The 25056-nt window shown below is 38.4% G+C and overlaps 1 protein-coding gene across 1 annotated transcript in view; it reads right to left on the bottom strand.

The window, feature by feature from the left end:
• Positions 1–3689: 3689 nt before the first annotated feature.
• The window catches only part of LOC139988666 (uncharacterized), a 35431-nt gene continuing 14064 nt past the window's right edge, over positions 3690–25056 (bottom strand). The window contains exons 4-8 of the mRNA XM_072006333.1: positions 22607–22758; positions 20528–20765; positions 15259–15480; positions 13826–14021; positions 3690–11320 (exon numbers count right to left, since the gene is read on the bottom strand). Coding sequence (XP_071862434.1) covers positions 11311–11320; positions 13826–14021; positions 15259–15480; positions 20528–20765; positions 22607–22758 — 818 coding nt within the window. The 3' untranslated portion in view covers positions 3690–11310. The remainder of the gene's footprint in view (positions 11321–13825; positions 14022–15258; positions 15481–20527; positions 20766–22606; positions 22759–25056) is intronic.

The following is a 25056-nucleotide window of genomic DNA, read 5'->3' as shown; positions in this document are numbered from 1 at the left end:
ATTATTTGTGGCGGTCACTGAACGCATCCAGAGCCATAGAAGTCGTTATCATATTGCCAGAGGTTATCCGAGTAACAAAAGTTATTCGAAGTTGTAATTTCCGATGAACTGCTCACTCTGTAGCTACATATATGATACGATGAAACTTGCTTCGCTTTCAGCTTTCTGACTATCGATGTTCCGCTTCGACGTAAATAGGTCTACAACGATTACAAATTTCATGGAATCCTGCTGCGATTGAAAACCTTCCTGGTTAGGGACATACCTCGAAGTTTGGCGATCTTTTATTAACTAAACGAAACGTTCCGAATCATAATGAATCGACCTTGTAATAGAGCGACATTATTTGCGGAAGTCGAACATGGGGAAACAAGGAATCGAGGCAACTGGGGATCCAAGCGGCCTTACGCTCGAATTATTTAAAACAGTGCTCGACTTTGACCGACCTTGACCCTATTCGAAACACCGCGCAATAAATTTCCATAATCTGTTCCATCGAGTTGATTCGCCCCTTCCAAAGGACATTAAGGTGGCATCGTTTCGCCCTCCTGACTGGCGCCACCAACGCGTCGTCGTTGTGAAAATAAACGACCAAACGAACACAAAGTAAACGAACTACTTTAGAATTTGAAACTGCTATGGCACCCTATTTTGGATGAATATTCGAGTTTTAATGGTCGATGCAGATGTGCGTTCTTCCCTCGCGCGTTGCAACGGTACATAGAAATAAAAGAGCGTCAATCGTGTACATACATATATGTGTATGTAAATATATGCTCGCAATTTCTATTCGTCACGAGCACAGCACCCACTTGTATGTATTTTTCCATATAATGCAACGTATTGTTAAAATATGTGTAAAACGCTGGCGCGTCAAAACTCGCTTTGCTCTACATCGAGCAAACAATTCTACGCCTACTATCGATTATATATACTATCGATCAAGATTCATAACGACAGGAATTCCAAAGACCACTTTATCGTTATTAGAAAACCATGAACTACGTTGCAGAGAGGGGAAACCCTTGCGATAATAAATCGTTACAATAATCGATAAACCCGTGGTCCGTCGCACGATTTCCACGACATAATGATATCACATGATAAACAACTGCGTAGTAAAATTATTCGATCCGAGCGGTTCCCACAATTTTAATTGGTTGACCGCAGCAGCTTTATGCGCGACGATTAAATGGCTGTCAGGACGAACACGACCATTTACACGTACACGTATACATACGTCTACATAGAATTAATGTCACCTCTTTCAGGCATTCTCCTAGCGGTTTCCTTTGTGCGATCCTTTTTTCGTAGGTCATGTGTTACGTGACACGAGTAGAATTGCCGCGTGTGCGTGCGTATGGTTCGAATAAAATCGTCGCGTCGTCAAATGTCAACCCCTAAAGCAGCCACTCGAGTTACTCGGAAGGGAAACACGAGTCCAGAGTTTTAGTCTCCGACTCTAAGCCCGACTCGGGGATTTCTGTCGGTTACACAGTTAACATTGGTTTCTCCGACGGAGAAAAATTCGTACGACTTTCTCTCTGATTTAACTGGATATTCAAACACTCTAATCTAATACTGTTCTGGCCGACAAAGATTTCACGCGACAAATGCGTGATTAATTCGTCAGAATTTTTAGAAGTTGCCTGGTGTATGTGTGTGTATATTTCACTATACAGTTTCGATTTTCACAGCAGTTTGCATAGCCTCTAGGGAACACGGGAAAATTCAGTGATTTTTGCCACAATCCGAACGAGTAAAAATTCAAATTATGCAGGAAAATTGGGCGACGAGAATATGGGCGAAAATCGGCGAGCAAATCGAGAGCTCGTCACGTAAAAATTACACAAAAATACGATAACTTTGATGGATGATCGTCAAAGTTCTGGGAAGAAATAAAATGATTTTTACTTGTACTCGAAGCATTCATTCATTCGTCATCAAGTCATTTTATTCGTGATAAGAAAGCGTCAGTGTCACAGAGAGCAGGTTTCTAGCGCTATTTTCTGCAAACTATCGGCATCCACATCGGTAATCCTCTTACATTTTCCGGGTAAAACGCTGCGACGATCCTTCGCCAATGGAATTTAAGCGCCTTACGTGAGATCTATCAGCGAATTTGTGACTATGTTTTCCAATTTCTGATGATACATCAGGAAAACGAAAACCAGTGGTCGCGGTAAATAATTACGTCTTTCTCTTACCGTCAATTCGATTGTTTCTTAACAATGTAAAAATCACATTACTTTTTCACCGTTTACTCCCTTAATTGGTATTTGATCTTTCGGCAGAATGATAAAAGAATGACAACACAGGAATCTGAATTTCGTGAGAAACAAGTAAAGCAGCAGTGACAACCGAAAATCACTTCCGTAAGTTATTTGCAATCTTTCAATGTAAAGACGTACCAATAATTTTTCAAGGATCCAGGAGAGAGAGAGAGAGAGAGAGAGAAAGAGTTTTGTCAACAAATTTTAACCAAATCCCAAATCACTGAGGAAGATGGAAAATCAAGTTTCGAATTCAGGAGAGATTGTAGAAAATGTTTTCCCGGAATTTTATGATAAAAATTGACAAAATTCGCAAAACAATCTAATATTTTCTTCGACAACTCTTCGACGTGATTTTGTCGATTATGTTTTTCTAGAGATGTAATAATGCTTGTATGATTCCTTCGTTGAAGGTTCGCAGGAATAGCAGCTGGAAGGGCTGTTGGAATAAAAGTTTACGGCAACTTTCGGAAACGGCACACTCGACGGAGTTCATCCCCCGTTGTTTCCGTATCCTCCTTTTCGCGGCCGAACTCGTCCTTCCGGAATACGGCTCGACCTATATTTACATTTAGATTGAATTCCGTATTTGCCTGGAGCAACTACGCAGCGCTGGACTACGCTGATTTGCAGCTCAACGATAAAGGCGCTGCTACTTACTTTTATCCTATTATCCTTTTTTATCTTGCTTATATCTACGTGAAAGAATGTACCGTGGTTATAGCAATTTTTTAAATATTCCAGGCACGAATTTACTAAACTGCAACAAGTATGAAAAGAAGAAGCGAACGAATAGAAAAATTGTTCGAAAAATTATTCGAGTACGTGGATCGATGGTAGCGCATTGAAATTAAAAAGCAGCGTGATTATGCTAATTCTAACTTCACACTGTCTTGAATCGTGTGCTTCAATGTTCCTTTGCGTTAATACGTTGTATTTATTAGATCATTTTTTCTGCCAGTCGGACAATCACGATTATTCCCTTCGCCTCTTTGTTCAATCAATGATCTTTATATTTATGACGACGTTGGAAACTTCGAATTTTATCAGCTCCGTGTTCACGAATCTACGCGAACATTCCCCTTCGTTACTCTTCCTCCCACGCTATCAAAAAGCACTTACTCTAAAACATTCCACCGGTATCGTTTTATCTTCTTTTTAATTCAATTTTGTACTTTCACGAGAAGCATCAAAGAAAAATATTTTCTGACCGAAAGAGGCCAACGCGTATACTTTTGAAGATCTTCCACTAGCTCCACCCTTCGTCTTCGTTGCGTTTCATATCACGGTGCTTGATGGTAATAACGAAATGGTCAGAGTATATGATGTGACAAGAAAAGGGAACGTGAAGCCTGAAGATGAACAATGATTTAGGTCAAAGAGGTTGTTTCAGACGTTGAATGTAGACACTATGCGTACCACGTAGACACTTTTTATTCACAGTACTCGGCGGTTACGTTACAAATGGGTCACAATATGAGTCCACCACATCGTTTACAATTGTTTTACTCGCAAATTGAATGTTAATATCGCAAGTGTACACGTACAGAATTAAACGAATTTCTTCTTACATACTCGATTCATTCTTGATTCTACAGCGATAGATACGATAGATAAATAACGTGCACGCGTATGTTTGCTCGCGGACCCAAGGATATGCGTGCACTGGCACTGCTCCGTCGTTTGATTGCACATTTTTTCCTCGACAGTAGAGGGAACGCGTTCCGACATTCTTCTCCATCTCTTTCCCTCTTCTCGCCTTTTTCATTTCCTTTTTTTCTTTTCCCTTTGACTCTTCTTTATTTGAATTTTATTATCGCGAGCACGGAAATATTGCTCGTATCACGTAATTGGGATACGCGCGATAGATTGTATCATAGGCGTGCTTGATTAGCAGCAGCTGCGCAATGGGTGTCGGCGTTGTAAGCTATGGAGAGGAAGAGGCGAAATCGCCGGTTTCGAGGGTAATTTAATTTAACGAAACATGTCGAGGCGATAAGCTCCGGTACTGTATGGTGTCGAGCCAAGTCTCGTCGCCTGCTACATGCAGATAATACGTCGCAATTCGAGGTTCAATTTACTTTAAATAGCCGCAACGTTTATTGACGAAACGCTTCCTCTGAAAGTTACATTTACTGCCGGTCATGTCGTTATTAAGTATTCTCTGTGAATTTATTTCCTGTTCCTTGGTTGCGGCAATGAAATATAGCCTCGTAACTTATAGTTATAACACGAAGTAGTCATAAAGAGACTAACAGGGATATAAGAACAAAAAGCGACGCGCATCCCATATATGAGCCGTGCAACCGTGCGTTCACAAAAGATGTACAACTTCCTGGGACACGTTTCAAGAGATCGTTATACACGCTCGAATCGTGTCACATCGTCACGCTACTGTTTTGTGTAAGAACGTTACAACGATTAAGTATAATACGCACGGAAGCGTAATCGACGTGTATCTATCGTGGAAACGAGGTGTAAACGTTATACGAGCTGTTGTTCACCTGGCAACACGATAAATCAGCGGAATTGATAAAACAACGAATAATTACCAGTATGGGCATTCTTTGTCGACCGAAAGTACGAGTATGTATCGTCGTTTCGAAGACATTGATCTAACAATAAGGTACGGGTTCACAATTGGTCGCGGTGTAAAGTCATTCGAAACATGGCGCTTCTAAAAAAATAATTTTCGATGTGCTCCCTTTCGGACGTTCTGCCAGTCCTCCGATAAGGTCTATTTCGTATTCGAATCGACGATACCCGATGATTGGTTGATATTTCGCTGCCAGGTTCGCGTGAATACGATCTCTTGCTTGTTGGCTTGAGCGTGGGCCTTGGGAAACGGTATGTTCGCGCCAGGTAAGGAAAAATGTCACTAGTGACGCGATCGATGGTAATTCGACAGCGATGACTGCTTGACGTGCAATTCCGCTTCGTGTGGCTGTTTGACGAGACGAGCTGCCTTCGGTAGACGCGGAGGTGTGTAGATGTTACACGCTTTTATGAATCGAGCTGAGGCGTTAATTTCTCGGGCAAACGAGAACACGTTAAATGGCCATATTAACGAGAGCGACTAGACAAACAAACGTTCGCGCCGTACTCGTTCGAATGGCTTCGCGAAAGAATATCAAGATGAAACTACTTCGGCCCCGACGCGAGTACAAGGGGTTGCCGACTCTCGCGACAAAATAGGGTCGTTTTATTTATTCAATACGAATCCTATTTTCATTCACTCCTCATTTTCCTGTTCGTATGCTTGATATTCGATTCTGAAAGAAGCCATTCGTTACACATAGCAGTTCATATTTTAATCGCGATCGTACCGATAACAAAAAAGGAAAAAGACGTAGCGTTCTTCTTGCTATCCTCTATAAACCGTGGAAAATCAATAACAGCACGGCGCTATCTAGTAATCGCAGAGTACTTTGGTGGACATGTTGCAACGTGCACTGTTTATTAGCATCTATATCGTTTCATTTCTGCCTTTGTTCGTTTTTTTTTTAACTCGCTCGTATTAATCGGTCGGCCTAATTAACGGCCGTGTCGAAACTAATGGTCGAACAAGAATACGCGTGTACGAGCTGGCGCTCAGTTATGGCGCCTCGCCCTCAGAGGTACTGCTTTCGATGTTAATTTCGCGCACGATGCGATCTCCCAACTCGTATTCTCTACGCACGGACGATTAATGAGGTATATTTATATCGAAAGAACACGAGTCGTAGCATGCTCGTTGGTATAGTGCAAATGGTGTAGAAAAATGTAATCGATGTATATGCGATATATAGTTGGTTCGGCCCCGTAAATAGCGCTGGCAACTTTTCTGTTTCTTGAACGAAGGCGTAATAATATCGATGATGAAGCACGGGACAGGAAATTAGTTTGTAGTATCGCTGGAAAGGGTGACTGCGCGATATGGATATAGATATAGAAGTTACAATGGTACTGGGGTGTTGTTCAAGGTCGCAAAATGAAAGTTGGATTGATCTGGTAACGTTTGGATGGTTTCCATCGCTATTTTCGGGTACCAAGGAAGGAAACACTGGAACGTGTTAACGACGTGAATTCTACATTAAAGCCTGGACCACATTCGCGATGTTAGTGCGTGCAAATAATTCTAACCACTACTTAAATAGTTTACGACACGACTAAACGCACCTCACGCATTTCTAAAATGTTCTCACTGAAAAACGTTATATTTGTCACATAATTACAAGATATGTATTACGTTTATGTATTATTACGTACATGTATGATATTTATTTTAATTAATACGACGATCTGTTAATCAACGACAAAATCAACCGACGCGAGTCACGCGTATAGCGAAATCTGAATAAACGAAGAAATCTCGCGATAATAATAAATAGCATCTCTTCGCCGCTTGCGCGTTGTTTAATTAAATATATAGGACGCTATCAAACCATCCAGTATAAAAATAAATAAGCTCTCTATTCTATATAAATCCAACGACACGTTTATATTAAATATATCAACACAATTGTTAATTCTTACGTGCTACGGATTAGAGGAGATCGCCAAAGAGGAACCTTGTGTCCTATCGTAGCTCGGTTCCGTACAGAATAACAGGATTTCTCTTTCACGACTCACGTACAGAGACAGATATACATGTATATACTATATATGTATAGATCTATATTACATCCACTTTACAGGGCATCGGGATTCGTGGAAATGTTAAATCAAATCGCGAAATCATTTTGTTGATTAATTTCATATTTGTCGTCGCGCAGCGTTTTAATTGAAATTTCAGAATACCTTAGGCCGGTATCACTGGTTTCGCGTCTGCGAAAAATATTTCCGCGAATATTGTCACCCTCGGAAGAATATCGAAACGGTGGGTTTATTTGCGCCTGTCGATTTCAGCTGACTATCGAAATGGCGAGTTACCGGCCCCGATTAAAATCGTCGTCGTATTCGGTCGTATTCCGTTTGTTCCACTTCACTTTTATTTCGCGAATTCGAAAATCAAGCTATGTAACTTTTTCTACAGAAAGAGGGAGGCGAGGCAAATACAGATTTACGTTTTCACGATTTCCCGATAATCTTCATTGTAAAATTTTAGCAAGCGTTATAACGCATTCACTCGTGCCATTCGTTCGTTCACACTTACTCGTACGGCCGTGAACGGCGGTAACGAAAATCTGTAATGATTAATTGTATGCGATAAATTGTCGTGAAACAACTAATGAGCAAACTGTTTCGCTGCTATTCAGCTAATCAATGTAACCACGTCATGGGAATACTTCGTTTCGTTGATTCCTTAATACGATTGTGAACCAAGTTTTATCGATACGAGCTATCGCGTAAATAGTGACTCTGAAAGATTCGATGGTGAACGCACTTACGTCTGTGATTTTTGCCATGACGCGATAGTCAATGTTTTAAGCGAATGGAATGATCGAAGATAAGTACATATTTGTTTCCGGCAAGCAGTGCAGATGGAAGTTGAGCGTTCTCGTTTCTCGGTAATTCTATTCGTTCGTAGTGTCGTAGATCCCACGAGACTCCTGTAAAACATCGTTTCGAGTAGATTCAACGAAACTCGTTAGAAAATCCCTCGAAACGTTGGTGCGTGTTACGCGTTAAATTTCAGACGTAACTACATATTCAAGTCCTTTTTTCACTTCGTGTACCTCTAATTTTATACGCCTCCGAGTTGAATTCTATCATGTACGCGATGTGTGTGAATTTCTGCGAAATTTTCTGGCTGATTCTTTCTTTCTCTTTGTACTTCGTTGTGCACACGGACGAGGTTCGTGCCTGGCGCCTGCAGCCTGTATGTGCTTACCCGTTTCGATCTTATTGTTATGCGAGCATATAGGATGATCTGTTGATTTTGTTAATGATTGTAAATTCCCCAAATAATATCTTTTTTTTTCGTTTGATTCAGTCGTAGTGCGTTTTCCTGTCGAGCCAAATTGTCAGTAGACGATGGTAAAGAATTTTGCATCTCATAAATCACAACACGGTACACGTATACGTTTGACAGCTCGGAAATGAAATTTCCAGTTGATTTCAGTTCGCCAGGCACGGTTTTCGCAAAAATCGGGCAACGATTCCGCTGATTTTCCTGTCGGCAATTTAATAAACGATCTGCGTTCTCAACGAAGTGTCATAAGCTCATCGACACAGTCACTGGCAAACATATATCAATTTAATAGAGCAAGTAAACATCTTCGCATTATTCGTCTACTGTTTTCTTTTGTTTTTTGTTCGACTGAAAATTGTACGTTGATTTTTGAAACGATTCATTCGCCATCTTGGCCGAAACTCAAAAGAACGATCGCGAGCGCGATTAACGAATACAGTTGTTTAACTAGATGGTTCACACACATTTTTTTTTTTGTTTTTTTGTTTACATCGACAAAGTGTACACGATTACAGATTAGTAACATTTACTCGTACGGACGACTATAAGTATGGACCCGTTTTCGAATCGCCACGTAATCATGGACGTCGTACGTAGAACTGAAGATGAGCCTTTCTTTATACGTTTATACTCTCATTTAGATGACACGCGTGCCGAACAAGAAACACACGCTTTCAGTGAACGTGCCTCGTTCGTGTCGTGTCTCTAAAAATACCTACAGAGCTCTTCTTCATCTTGTTTTGGTCGATTCTTTAATAACGACTATTTAATAGCGTAAGAGCGTACGTGTATAGGTATTTATTGTATATATGTAGATATATAGACAGAATATATATATATACGTGTATGTATACATCAAAGTGTCATCGACCGTTAGTGTTCCACGGCGATGGAATGAAATTTCCGATGCGTTGATTTAATTGACACTTATTCATTTTGTCCTCTTTCCAATCAGATTTTGCTTCTTTTTTATTTCCATAGTCGACAGTCATTGGTATGTACTTGCCACACATCGAGCTAAGAGAATTTTCAGCGGAAGTCACGCTGATCGTCCTGATCGCGTTACTTCGTGAAAAGGAACGAAAATACATCGAACGATACATCATCCTTAAAATAGTTTACAGACAACATATCCTTTGCTAGGCTTTATCATTGTATCAGGTTAGTGATATATTCGAGTCTTCGTGGTTAGTAACAGACACGAACGAAATACACATAATTTTTTTTTTTTTTTTCTTGACACTATTCAACATCGTGACGACGATTTCCGTCACCTCGAATCGAAGATGATGGACATAAATCGATGAAACATTAAACATCGCGATTTTCTGTTGTATTCTGGTAACCTTGTGACATCGTATTAATTGGAGTTTAACTGTTAACCGCAGACCCACGTTGTTCGCGAGATAGAAGATCTACGAGGGTTTGTTTCAACAGAATGCATACCTTTTGTTATAACATTGAACGTGGTGTATAAACGAAAGAATATATTGATTAAAATAAACGATTACGATTAAATAAGAAAAAATAAGAAACGAATGAAGGTAAAGAGAAACATTGGTTAGTATGATAGACCAGTTAACAGTTAAATGGAATTCAGTGTTAGCTACACAGATACGTTTGTACCGACCTCGTAGTTCGAATAACATGCAACATGAATGGAACCCCATAACCGCCGATAAAAACACTTATAAAAAGTATTATGTACAACAAAACTCCTTTGTACGGATTTTCACGTGACAATAAAACGTGTTAGCCAGTCGATATATATGCGGAAAGCTCTTCAAATGGACCTGGATAAAAGTATCGACAAAAAGTACATCCACCTTCGTAAATATTACACGTCACGACGTAATTGTTATTGATTGACAAGATTTACACCTATTTGATACAAGCTCCATCAAGCGCGAACTTTCGAGATCGTCGAAAGTATCCAAAGAAAAGGAACAATAAAAGCGTCGCTTACCTTCGGTTTTCTTAATAAACATTACCGTCAAGAATCGATGAACGATCACAAAGCTATTTTCCTCGTCGGTGTTTTTCTGATTTTGATGAAATCCTCGTAAAAGATCTAAGATCTTCTTCGATGAGCCGGATATTTTTCATAATTCTTAAAATATAGGCAGAAATTGTCGGGAATTTTCTGATGTATCTTTCTTTGCTGTTCGCTTCGTGTACGGTTTGTGGCCCTCCTTTTCTTTACGTTCCGGAAACGCGGCTCGTCGGAGGGAGCTGCGTCGTTGAATTTGATTTGCTGATTAGATTCCAGCATACATTGAATAACAGCTTATTACGTATATACGCCTACGCGTGTCTCGTGACAATAAACATCAAGTATTCTTTATCGTCTGTTCCTTCTCTGAATTGTTCCAACGGTTTCTTTATCTTCCACGATTTTTTACTTCAAAAGAATCTCCTGGTATTTTCCTCTTAGCTTCTTCTCATCCAGATTATTCGAATTTTACGATGCAGGCAGGGTTTCTCGCAAAATCCCAAGCGATAAACTTTTCTTGAATAGATTCCAGTAACGTAAGTTTACCACCTACATGCAATTTCCGTAGCTCCACGTGTATTCTGATTATTTTCCTTCTTTCTTGGAAGAGATGTTTTCGTTTTGGCAAAGGGAGTTCAATCTTCGCGAAATCGATCCTTCCACGTCAAAGTTACTGCTTAGTGCGTGAATATAGTCGGTAGATAAGAATCTTCTTTGAAAGTCGTTCGTTTCCTTGGGGTTTGATGGTAATTTGCCAGATTTTACGGTGTTCGATCGGCACGATCGTGCTTTCAGCTATCTTCGCATAATTCCAATTCTCCTGGAGTTTGTTAAGTCACGAATTGCCGATTTCCATAATTTACTTTCGATTCGACGTCGCAGCCGATGTTAAACTGTAAATGCAATTTCTTCTTTCCGTTGCAACTCGAGGGTCCAAGATTCTGAGCCGTCGGTAATAGTTTGTAATAGTGATAGTAGTTGTAGGTTCGGTTATAGGTTTGATCATTGGAAACGCTGTCATGTTTGACGCAATCGTCATTCCGCTTTACGACAGATTTCAAAATGTGCCCTTGGACGATGTTCTGGCCATATACTACTTGCACGCGTCGTTTCTGTGATACCACTTCATTTACGTAATTAAATCGTTGTTGTTATCTGTATCTGGAAGAAAGAAGTCAATACGAATCGATGTAAATCGCGAAATATTTAGTTTAGCTTAGTAATAAACGCGAAACCATGAAAACACGAGTAAAAAGTTATTCGAAATATTTCGATGAATGACGGATGGCTTTTGGAACTTGGGATTTTGTAGAAAATGTTACGCATCGATTTCAATGAAAAATTCTTTCTCGTAGGTACCAAATGCACAGTTGAAATGTTGGCACCATGTGTTTAATATAATATCGTCTGTCATAGTGTTAACTCGGCAGTTTATATTCGCGAAATATCGCGAACGTTTAGAGAAATGGAAAATATTTGAATTTTGTTCTGATGAAATATTACTAAAATAAAATAAAAGTTGTAAAATAATATAATATTAGTATAATATTACCAATATACTATTTTATTGCCATTTGTTTAGCTGTGGCGTTCCATAGCACAAAGAACGATGTTTCGTCAAAGTCGATGTGTAATATTTCGTACAATTTCCAAGATTCGTTTCTCGATGGATGGTCTTGTTACAGTAGGTTAGTGTCGTAAGTATCCATGCTGTAGATCACGCGACGTCGACCTTTTAGGACACTATCCGGCATCTATAAGACGGATTACTTCAAGCAGTCTCGATCGAACGATCCTACTATCGTCTACTATTGTCACAAATGTTCCATTGTTCCCACTTCTGCTTATATTCTAGAAAATTTCCACATAAATGTTTCTCCATCTACCGAAGTGTTAAGATACGTTACATCTGCGAAATTTCATTTACTGGGACGAAATTTTAATTAATATCAAATTAAATCGAGCTTCTGTTGATCGAATTTATTTATCTATGTGAATGTGAATCTATGTGATTACGAATTTCTATTATATGAAAGAAATCATAATTCTGTCATACGTATGTACTCCACTAGAGTCGTATATAATGTAAATTATTGATTGTTTGTAGTGAAATTTGAGAAAAATTTGAAGGTAGAATTTCTTGTATTTATCTCACTTAATAATAATAAGTAGTACAACACATCATATATGAAACTACGCTTCTCGAACTCTTGTACCTTCCTCAATATCAGAAATTCCTCAATTCCCTCAATTTCAGAAATTTCTAGTTTCGTACTTCGAAATTCCAATAAAATTACCAACCTCTAAAATATGTATTAACCAAAAAAAAAACCCAGTTATTTCACGATTATAATCGAATAAAATAAATCTACTGTCAAAAATACTAACTTTTCATAAAACTGGATATCTATCTGCCGACAGATTCGAATAGATGGAGTTCTACTGTAACCTTGAATCACCAGCGAGTTTTCCTGGTTCTCAGGCTGGAAAACTGAAGCATAACACTGCCTGAACAATCTGAATATATCGCCGCGCGTCGAGATCGATCCGGTAGGAAACACGGCGACCCGGTCAACTGGCGCACAATGCTCGGTATGCGTGTCGTGCAATTCTTTCTCTGTCGATGTCTGCGGTCACGCGAACCCCCGTTTAACACTAAGACAGGAGGAAACAAGAAGAGCAAAAAAAAAAAAACCCGGCGGTTTTCCGCTGCACGCAAAACGGGAAACGGTTGGTTCATCGACGCGTTGCAACGACACCGTTCGTTTCTGGTTTCGCGGCCTCCTCGGGTATTTATGAGGCTGCCGCGCTGACACGCGACCAAATTCGTTGACCTACTATTTTGCACGTACATCTAGTTAGCGTGTAAGTGTACGTATACGTACAGAGGCTGATTGCTTTCCGGGTATAGAATATTTGACTTTCGCGTCGCATGCGGAACACCCGCGCTCGACTCACGCTGACCCGATACCCTAGAATACCTTGCGCTACACGAGGGGCAAGAAGTTCGTCGACGTCTTGCCAAGCTGTCTGCAACGATCCAGATTATTCGAACGGTGCTGTCTAAAGTTTGGCTCAAGAGCTCCGTGCTCTGGGATAATGGAGAAGGGATAGGAGAATCGCGTGGATGTAGATACGTTCTGGTTCTGTCTAATTTGAATAAAACTTTCGGTTAACCAGAAGGTAAATCGATAGGGACTGTGGTATCGGTCTCTGTTTACGCTTAATTCGATTATACATTTCAATGGATCGTGCTTGTAAGAAACGATCACTTTCTATGACAAAGAGCGTGGTGGAGTATCGATATCGGTGAAACGATACTACTTTATAACCCTTGAACTTTCGTTCGAGGGAATAGTTGGAACCAAACGAACCATAAGGAAAACAGAGGGAGGAACCGGTATTACTATCTATCTCGCTACCTTCGAATAAATTTCCTTTCCTTTTCGTTTCGTATACGCAAATTCGCAGCAAGGAGTGTACAACATGGTGATTTATCGCATGATCAAATAGCAGTCTCATCGACCGAATTCTACAGTGTGGTAATTCCATGTTCAGACCAGCGTGTACGGTAGATCGGGTCGCGATTGAAGACGAATCAGCCTGGCGGCGTATCGAACGCTTCGATTCGATCGAATTGGCGATTTACGATTGACCAAGGCTTACCTTTCTAGTAACGGACACGCTAGGATTCTGAAAGACGCCAGTACGGTTATCACGAGCAGTATGATTCCGAAAGTGATATATATCACGCCCAGATGTGCCAAGGAAAACAGATAAAGAGTTCTGTGACAGTGATCATTCGGAGTGTGTATAATGTACGTGTACGGTGGCCACATGATGTGAAGTATCCAGTAATTTCCTGTAACACAAAGAAGATCAAGTAGCTCGTAGGAGGGAGAGTCGTTTGAAAATGCATGTTAGAAAATGTCTAAGTGGATTATAAATAGAATTTAAAAATCTGCTTCATGGCGAGCAGGTTTTTATAAAATTAAACTGCAAGTTTGCTCGTGGAAGTAAGGTTCGAACCACAATTTGCGAAAACTTTCACAACGGTAAAAAGTTTCGTGTAAGCGGTAACGAGCGAGCTCGTGTTACACTTGAAGCAACAGCAACGACCTGGTCGCGAACACGAGAGAACAGAAGGGGTGTAAAACTTTGAGCTCGTTACCGTTTTTAAACGGACGCAATTGCGTCTGTAAACGTACGGCGTGCTTTATAACGCGATCACGAAACGAAAATTAGGTTGCATCGGTGCAGTTTACCACCGACGTCTAGCAATTACCCGGCGGCAGAACGCAATCGATCGCTTTTGTTCGCATTGTTTCGAGCCGTTCAAAAACACTTTCGGTGCGACGCGAGTATTCGGAGATCGAGTACTTCGACACCTAAATCCTTTATAATTCACAGCGTTTTTTTTCGTTATTCAAAAATAAGTCGTCGTCGAACGATGGAAATTTTATTTCGACCACGGATCATAGGTTTCGAAAGCGTAGTTTACTAAAATATCTATTTAAATACGTTAATTCGTAATTAAATGTAATTAAACGTAACATATTCCTGTATTTTCGTCCATTCAAAGCTTCATACGTATTCGAAACCTAATAGCATCGTCTCCCTTTGAATATTACGTGAGCACTGATACAATAGTAATATTTGAATGTTATTTGTACTGCCATACCATTATTCGTATTATCTCGTCCATTTTCCCATTATAACGTTACATTTTTCCGTTAGCGACTAAAATAACGAGATATAATAAAAATCCTGTAATCCTCAAGGAAAATAAGAAAACAAATATTTTACATGTATTCTAACAAAAACTCTTGAAACCTGTTGTTGTGTATCCAGAAAGACAGAGATTATGCTCATATTGTATTGTAACCAGAGCTGTGGCATTTGGAGGATTAAAGCGTGCGACACGACGCTCGTGACAAAAGCATTAACATACGAGAACAATTAAACGGAGTCACGTGAACGATGTATTTCATGCAAGAAACAAACTCTCACGGGATAAATGTTATCTGGATGGCAGTAATAAAGAACTTTCGTATTTCTCGCTCTTGCATTATAGAATCTCGAGTTTTCCTTCGACTTACCCATCACGAACCACCCCAGTAGGAAGCATGATAAGACGATGATGATCAATTTCCTGAAAGAAATTTGCGATCTGGTCGACGGAACCGAGAGCATTTCTGGTCTCCTTGAGCGTATCTGCGAGTAGATAAGCAACGGCATAAGTATGCTTCCAAATGTTCCACCAATCACCATGTATATGGGTATCCTTCGCTCTCTGGGACATTCTTTCGAGAAACTCAAACCTGAAACAAAATCAGGACGAGTTGTACGAAAGAGGAACGAATTTCCGACGTTTCCTTTCTAGCGGCACGCACGCTCCAGTATAATCGTTTTTGTTTTCGTGTTCATTTACAGTCGAACGAGCAAATATATCGCTTGGATCGATATCAAAAAGTTTTCGCGCTGACTGCGTTGAATAATGTAATGGTAATGACGTTGCCTGACTTCTGCTCACTGTGTCACGTCCTATTTCGATACTTAACTAAGGATAACTTGGCATGCGACTCTTACACGCCTGATTCTTACTCCTTTGCCCCTTCGCGACCTATGATTATTTATCACTAATCTTCAAAGAACCTGCGAACAACGTGTCAACCATTTACAAGGCAAATTCTACGTTTTCTGAAAGCCTCGTAATTTTAATATCAGGATACATCAGAGAAGATCGAGGTTTAGAATTTTCTGAATTTTTTGGAAATCATGCGATTAAACCTGATAGAACCGATCAATTTTTTCCCGTATTCTTGCCTCAGTTTGGATTCTTTGCATCGAGTCAGACAAATCGATCATTCGACATTATTAACATGTTAATGTTGAATATTGCGAAGATTCTCGGCGACTGACACTAGATCGGACAATGACTTCGTTGATGGTTAATATAAATAGTAAATAATATAATAGTAAAAAAGTATATAAATTAAAGAAACGATCACATTCGTAAAATTTGTAATGTTTTTAATATTATAATAAAATATTACACGCTTCATGAGGCTAATTTTAGAGCTACAAAAAATATACTTCGCTATACCACACATAAACGATTAGAATCAAAGTGATACGATAAAAACAAACAAGTGCATATAACCATATTTTAAGTCATAATTAAGTTCACGATAAGAGTCATTAGTTTTTCCCGAAGCACATGAATGTTTTTAGTAATTACAAAAACAAACAGTCTGAAACCGTTTATTTTGATTTGGTAGCTCTGGTATTAAACAATATTATTCCTCCATTGTAACTGCATTTAATACGTCATGCCGAGATAAGTACCCTGATGCAGCAGGCAAAACACGTACAATTGCCTTGTATTCAACGCGTCAACTCGACGAAGAAACAGCTCTTTTCTCAACTTTGTGTAATATCTCCACAGTAAAATTCTCTTAGTTATTCAGTAACAGTTATACTACTGTATAGTCTAATACTAATTGATTAGCGACGAGTGTTATTCATAGATACACGTGAAATAAGTAAACACCGTAGATTTCATTTATCCCGCCGCGCTGTTAAATTTTCTGGAATTTACGCGGTTGGAAGGTTCATCGATGTTGGTGATTCCAGTTTCTCCGACCGCGTACTCTATCGATTCGAAGAATGTTCTATAACTCGAAGAAGAGGTGAACGCGCTGTCCTAGGCGACTCGCGCGAATTCATAGTCCGCGAGGGAAACTCGCTGGCGGTGTTGTTTCGCATGTCATAAGTAGCGCGCGAGCTTGCGTGTCGTAAACCAGGCAGGGTCAATTAGCTTGGAACCGATGCCCGCGTTTCACCGAGTCTCGGCTCAGGACCTCGTGAACGTGCTTCGATCCGTAAAATGCTGTTTCGTGACGGTGCGGCGCGGCGGCGCGGCAAGAGCCGCCAGTATCTGCATCTTTACCCACGTTTCGCTGCAGATTTGGATCTAGCCGGCCGAGTTTCTATTATTCACCTTCGAGGCTGCTATATCTGATATTCGCGTTTCTCTTACTTGAGAAATCGAGACTTTTTCAACGTCCTGTTAATTAATTTTAATATCTGAACTGTGGATATAGTATTAAGTTGTAATGATTTGTAGATAGGTAAATGTAAATGTTAGAAGATAGTTTAACGAGATAGTTAACGATCGAAGAAATGGGATGTTTCGATGTTTTCTAAGATTTGTCGTGTCTCGTTCTTTATCGTGTCGTATCGTATAGAGTAGATTGAGTCGTGCTATACCGCTAAATTATACGGAATCGTGTTAATACGATAATCGCGACCTATTAGAGAAATAAGATTAACGAGCTGCTTCGACATCACCGGCACATTTCCTCCATCGTATTAACGTCCAATCGCATGCAAATTGAAACGTGTGTTTTATGCATTGTTGCATATATTTTGATATGATCGGCTTAGGAATCGAGAGGCTTTTAGAAAAGAGGAAAACCCTTCGTGCATGTCAACGGATCGTAACGTGAGATATACTTTCGATATGAAAACTGAAAGTTCAAATAAAACTTCGCAGGGATATTACTGGCAGAGTAAATCGTTTTTCTTAATTTATATTGCGGTTGTCGTAAAATGAAGTTGCTACTATTTGTTAATTACGAAGCTTCAGCTCGATACGAACAACAAAGATAATCTCGTGGGATTTTTACCGTGCTATGGACAAGTTAGTTGTCAAGTTAACTCTTTTCAGACTAATGGATGTGGAAACCAGGATTGGTGATAACGTTACAAGTAACGACAGCTCTCCGAGTTTCGCAACTAATTTATTGATAAGCCGAGTATTGATTCGACGTGAACACGAAGCGGTCTGTTAGGTGTTTGTAGATTGATGCTTTGTACATGGTACTACTATCTCGTGCTATTTCTTACAACTTCGTAGCAAACTATTTGTTGACAATTCATAACAAAAGTAATGCAAATATTATACAGTTTGAAATATTATTTTGTCATGCACCTAACAGTATAAATATACGAATAGTACTAGATCAACATTGACTTATTCATAACTACCGACCATTCAATAACGCGACACCAAAACAACAACGTTCATTCAGTTGTCCACGCATCGATGCTATTTATTGTGTACTTAATAATTAACACGTTCGCTACCAGCATCATACATGTACATGATGTTTTAGAATTAATTTAAATATAATTTTGAACTGGAGAAATAACTAAAGAGAAGGAAAAAGATAATTCTCGAACATTCATTGTTTAGAATAAACATTAGAAATATAAGTATTGGCACACTTTTTAAAACAGAATAACCTTTTTAAAATTGAATCAAACGAGTTGAATATTTTTGAGAAGTTAAAAGGATTTAATTTATTAGATGACACGCAATTTTGAGAAAATTGCAGTTGACCGGTATCGCGAAAAAGAAAAAATAGTAAAGGTCACTTTTTACAACCTTTTCATCTGATCCAGTAATGAAATTTTATAAATAACACGTTTCCTGGATATGTCAATTATAAACATGCTGAAAATTCCATTTAAAACAATTAACCTTGTTATGAGCTGCAAACAATTAACACTGATGAAAATCGCAATTTTCTATGACTTTCTGGATTATTTTTATTCGTTCTTCGATACCTGTAGCTTGTTTTTTCATCAACCGATTTCGATGAAATTTTTCGCACGTATATAATTAATACCAACATAGAATTAACGTCTACAAAGCGTACCATTTAAATTTTCATTATAGGTTCAGATAAAAAAGTTGAAAGTGACCTTTGCTACTTTCTTCGCGATTCCGACCAACTGCTATTTTTCCAACACTTTTTATTGCACGTCATATAGTTAATTAATATCCTTTAGATTTCTAAAAGAAGTTCGAGTCGTTTGGGCCAACTTTAAAATGATTATTTTGTTTTAAAGAGCGTGACAATACTCGTGTTCCTAACTATGTATAAATAAAATACAATCTATGGTACACGTCTTGTTCCAATCCACTGTGGCAACGAATACGTTAAGAAAACACGAATGTAAATTTCATATATTATGATGAGCATTATGGTGACAGTAACGTTGAACAAAAATCAATATTTCCAAAGTAACTTTATCAACCAGTTGTCCATCGTGTACGTTATATCGTTATGGACGCGTTACCAGTGATAAATGCCTCGTTATCAATATACGAGTCACATACAAACGCTATTCGATCGTCATCTGATTAGTAAAACGTTCACGCTGCTATTGACACGGTACAGAAGAGTATCCATGCTATGCTATTACCGTCAAGTGGATTTACTTCTATTAAAACACATCTAATCATGTGAATATTTCGACGAGAAATTAATGTCATTCAGAAATTAAATTAACGATGACGTTTTAAAATACTTAAAGCACTTTAATATCTGGAAATCGAATTAAAGTTTCCTTCGGTTAAAAGTATATTGCAATTACAGACCATGGATGAAAAACGTGATAAATCAGATTTCCTGGATTTTACGAAACAGAATTTTTTAATTCGATAGGTTGTCAGCCAATTTTACATTAAAATTAACTTTGCGTTTGAGACTAAATGTGTATTTCTGACAGAATATTAATAACATTACGGTAATTATTTACAAAGCGGATAACATCATCGATTTCCGTCGTCCTGGCACTAGTTTCCGTGATATTTGTAAAAGTTTCCATTTCGATCATAGCATGATTTTAATTATCGAATAATCGCTTTTTTTAATATCTTGAAAGTGAAGGCTGAAGTGCTTTCAATTTCGAATAACAACAATATAATACGAAGCTCAATACTAATTGCATCTGTCTTATCATTTAATTCCTTAGCTTATTTCACAACAGTAAATAATTATCTGTAGCAAACCTAACAAATTGATTTTTCTTTCCTGTATGAGTTGAAAATGATTATCGTAAATGGATTAGATTGGATTATATAAAAGTACGGATGCCGTGAGGTGTAACCAGAACGAGGGCTAATCGTAACATAAATCGAACTGAAGCTTTTTGAATATATTTCAAGATCATCAATGACATCGTCCGCGTCGTAAATAATTATCAACATTAGCAAATTAATATTAATAAACTTACACTAACCTAATAACTGAACTAATGTAATTTGTTTCTTACAAAACACAATGGATCTATTACCTGTTCTTAAAAGGTGAACATTTTCGAATCTCTCAGGTTAATTACTTCTTCAATCATTTCACGTTGGAATATTCCAATTTAGTCACCAAACAAGTCAGAAAATCAACACAAATTTTGTTATATTTTCTCTTGTGGTCTTTACTTGCAAAATACACATATACGAAGCAGAAGTCCGATTGCGAATGCGGTAAAAGCGACCATTCAATTCCCTTCACTTACCGTAAATAAACATAAGAACCGGGACAGGGGACAAGCACATCAGGCAAACAGTAACCACCCTGGTTCTGCAGACAACCTTCAGCCCTCGAAACACAAAGTCGCAGATGTTGTTCGCTTCGAGATTCGCGTCCTTCAATTGAAACACCACGGAACCGTAGGTGAGGTTTCTGTTCTCCATTGTGTTCTCCGGCACTTTGGCGCTGTTGGTGAAAAGCCGTCGCGACTCGTCTCCTGAAAACTGAACATCAACAGAAACATTCACGTTAATTGCCTTCTAATTACCGTACTGGTATATCGTATACGTCGTCAACTAATTATATTAAGATCTACTTTACAAGAAGCTATTTAACATGAATATTGAAGGTTGGCGAGTTATTAAGTTTTGAAGCTTGTCAAAGGGAAAAGAATCGAAATGATTTGCGATGATTTCAGGTCGCAAAACACAAACTCGAGCGTTGGACGATAGATAAGCCACAAGCTTCTAACTTGAAGCTGGAGGAAGTCAATGTCCGTGATCGCCGAATTATAGTAGAATTGGTACACGTATGTATATGTGGCGAATATCTAGAGGCTCTCTAGTTTACGCAGTTATTAGACTGATTCTAATTAATAGTCATTGTTCCATGATGAATGATATACATGTATAGAACATTTTATATGCGGCGGTTTCGGCGTGACGTTTGAATAATTAATCTGTGAAAAATATAGCTACAATGCTGGCGAAACGTCGAGGTAATATTCCTATTCGACACGGTCTACGTTCGACAGCTTTGTGTAGTAGTAATTGCGTGTGAATGGTAAATATCGACCACTATATATATCCTGTTCGACACATAATTGTTCCATATATATCCTGTTGCCTTTCTTCTCGGTTAAACAGTTACACATTTACAATTGTAAATGATACAATTTGTAAATGTGACTTCTGACGAATAATTAAAATTCACGTGCCTCGTCTTCGTGATTATACGAGCGGAACTGAGACTATCGATGCATTTTTATTTAGAAAGAAGATATAAATGATAATCGTCATCGTCGTCGAAAAGACCGAGTAGAAAGGTGATTTTAAAATATGAACACTGACCATTTCAATTTTAGTATGTCGTTCTCGTACACGTTGAAAATTAAACAGAGACTCCAAGGTAAGGCTCGTGGTTTCAAATATCCAGAGGTCAGAAAATATCTGTAGGGTCACTTTCTCGTTTCAGTTTAATCGAATGAGTCTGAATCTTAGGATGATCGCGCGAATTCGTGGCTGTAAAGCGGTCGTTTCGATCCAACCGGATGGACCGTCTGGAACTTGGCTGCTTTTTACGATCCAGCTATTTCTTTGATCCTCCTGGGAGGGGGGTTGTTTCTACACATGACCACAGGGCAGTTCGTTATATCGTAAAGATTTTAAGCCAACACGATGGTGGATGCAAGGTCGCGGACTACGCGACAAGATGAAAAACACACGACCGTATTTCATGATGAAATTGTCAAACGTATCAAACGTGTCATCGCTGGGCGTCAAACTCTAACCATATACATCGTCCTCGCTAACAAAATTCGATAACAGCGTTGACGAGGCGTCGAAAAAAAAAAGTTTTAGTCAATTGGGAACTAATCATCACGTGGAGTATTTTATTCGAGTATACAGGCTCGGTCGATACTTTGTTCGACGAATACACCTCGAAAAAATAGAGGGAAATAATCCTAGAGCGTGTGAAAAATTCTGCGTTCGCGTAACGATGTTTCTCCATAGTAAAAACTGGATGAAAAAATGTAAAATTTTGCTGAAAAAATTTGTTTTGCCGGGATATGATATACGACGAATGAAAATACCCTTCGGAAATGAATCCGTAGGATGCTTTCAAGGAATTGTAGTGTTGGCTTGTACTTTGCCTAACGAAATTTTCCTAAGAGGATACAAGAGGTTTTAAGGCTTTCAAGAACGGGGGTACAGGCTTATAGAGTACAAGGGGAAAACGCTTTACCCATTCTGGTGGTATCCCCTTTTGTTTTTGTTATCGAATATCTCGGATAATAAATGTTGGATTTTGCCTCTGTGTCAAAGGTAAATGAAAAATATCGTACCTGCGATACAGAGCTGCTGGCTCGTCTAGAGTCTTCGAAGGTATTTGGGCCATATCCTAGAGAGATCTGAACCGTACTTCCGCGAGATTTGGCGCTGCCCGAATTCACTTCCTTTTGCCGAGATGGGGATGAATTTCGATTCTCGTATATGCCTGCGGAAACATAAAAAACAAAATTTTTTACACTGATACCACGAATTTCTTTTAGATAAAAATTAAGTAACGGTCAAAGAAGCGTCATTGATATATATACTTTCAAAGTATTGTCTTAATATCTAGCGTATTAATATTAGGCTAGTCCATAAATTCATGGCTTTTACCAATGCAAGGTTTTCAGTTTTTCCACAATCGTTTGATACGATTTAACGAATCATGTATTTTCTATCGTTATTTGCAACCTTCTCCCCTAACATTGTGAAAATTTCTGTATTCCTTGCTTCAACGATTCCGTTGTTTTGACGCAAATGAATTTTTGAGTAGATTTCGCAATTTTACAATGTTGTGGGAGGAAACTCCAGCTAAAGCATTTCGAGGAGAACGGGGAAGATGGTAATTCATCGAAGTAAAGTCCGATGAGTAAGGCAGATACTACAACAGAGCTTCCCTTCCAGGGTCTGGGAGAGCCATTTTTGTTAAATTTACGACGTGACCTTTGGCGTTATTGCGATGAAATAATGTCTGTTGTCCAATAAAACTTTATATTTTATATTAACAACAAGAACATTTTTATATGCAACCAGAAACTCGAGAGCGATTGTACGATCCATAATACATAGGAGATAGACAAATATTATAATTTACGTTCAGTACGAAGTAAAACACGAATGAATTTATGGACCATAGAATGATATGGCTGATTCTACAGAAGTGGAAAATTTCGTACACACACTTTTTCATTTCCTCTGCGAATTGTAACAAGTTTCGGGTATGGCAGAGAACATACTGGTATTGTTACAAAAGTGGTCACACAAATAAGTAACAAATAAAACATGTATGAGATTTTACCGGCATTTTTAAAATAATTATCTGCAGGGAACTGAGATTTCAATAAAAGTCTCATTATATAATATATATTATATTTAAAACTTTTTACTTGAAAAAAATCAATGTTTCTTCACGCTTTTTACCGCAAAGAATTAGTGAAAATATAATTAGTTTTCTCAAGGATTATTTACAAAGTTTGAGCATCCAACATTTTACATCAATAGTAACTTGTAATCACCTAGATTTTTAGCAAACTAACTACCAGTCTTGACAATTGTTAAGTTAAACTTGAAAGTTAAAAGAGAAATAATTAGAACTAGCTATCAATCTTGGCAATTGTCAGTTAAGCTTAAACTCAAAGATCATTGCATTTTTAAAACAAATGAATAGTTATTCCTTAGATAAACAAACTAATGATCAATCTTATGTTCTTTATTGTAAACAGTGTATTTAAAGAAAATACGGAGTAATCGGTATAAATCGGGTTCAGACATAACAGTTTAAAAAACACGAACAATTTCGTTTTAAATGGTTCAACTCCTTTTATCCACGGCATTGGTCGCACGACAGAATCCAGTTATTAATTTTTCTTTGTGAGCTTGTTCTTTCCGTGCCAATAAATCGTACACGTTTTTATTTTACGATTGGCTGGAATTTATAGAAGTAGAGTTCCACGTACTGTCTCAGAGATAATCAATAATAGCGCGTAATCTTTAACGCATCGATAATTCGCTGTTTCCTACAGATATTTCAAAGCAAATTACTTTTGTTCGATACATTATTTATTGCGTCGTTGGCAAGTGCCATAGCTTTTTCTTATAAAGTTTAACAAGGACGATAGAACAATTCAACGTAAGTGTTTCATTTCTTTTTTAATAACGAGCAATACGCATAAACGATACATATTTTGTTAAGGAGTCTGAAAACCAAGACTATAAAAGAAAGAATTGTTTCATTGCTAAATAATAGAAAAATTAATTTTTCTTAATTAGTTTGTTCTTTTAGCAAACCGACAATATACGTATGTTTACTGAAAATAATACGTGATCGTAAACTCTTTAACAGCGCCGATTCACAATGCCACATGCTCAATAAAAATTAGGTCACTACGTTATTTCGTATTATTATTCCGTGTAACTATTTTCAACGATCATATCAAACTACACAAATCGTATCAGAGTATTCATAGACCAACTATCTCAACGATGACTTTGTCTTCAGTTTCATACGATGCCTATTCGGTTCTAAACCGTGTTCCGTTGTCCTGGTGTGTTACGTACACATTTACAAGATTTGCTCAACTAGATTAATGCGGTTGCGTGAAAAGCGACGAAGTGTCACGATGCTGACTCGCTCCTATCATTATCCATACTACACTCGGCTATAATAATTCCGGCGATCAGATAGGATTATCAGCTTATCAAGAGATCCTATTTTTAGAGGAACGATCGTCCTGAGTGTCGCTCA

This window comes from Bombus fervidus, chromosome 7 (genome assembly GCF_041682495.2).
Source record: "Bombus fervidus isolate BK054 chromosome 7, iyBomFerv1, whole genome shotgun sequence".
Classification (NCBI taxonomy): Eukaryota; Metazoa; Arthropoda; class Insecta; order Hymenoptera; family Apidae; genus Bombus; species Bombus fervidus.
Note: the sequence above shows the minus strand (reverse complement) of the source record. Positions and strands in the feature narration are given on the sequence as shown.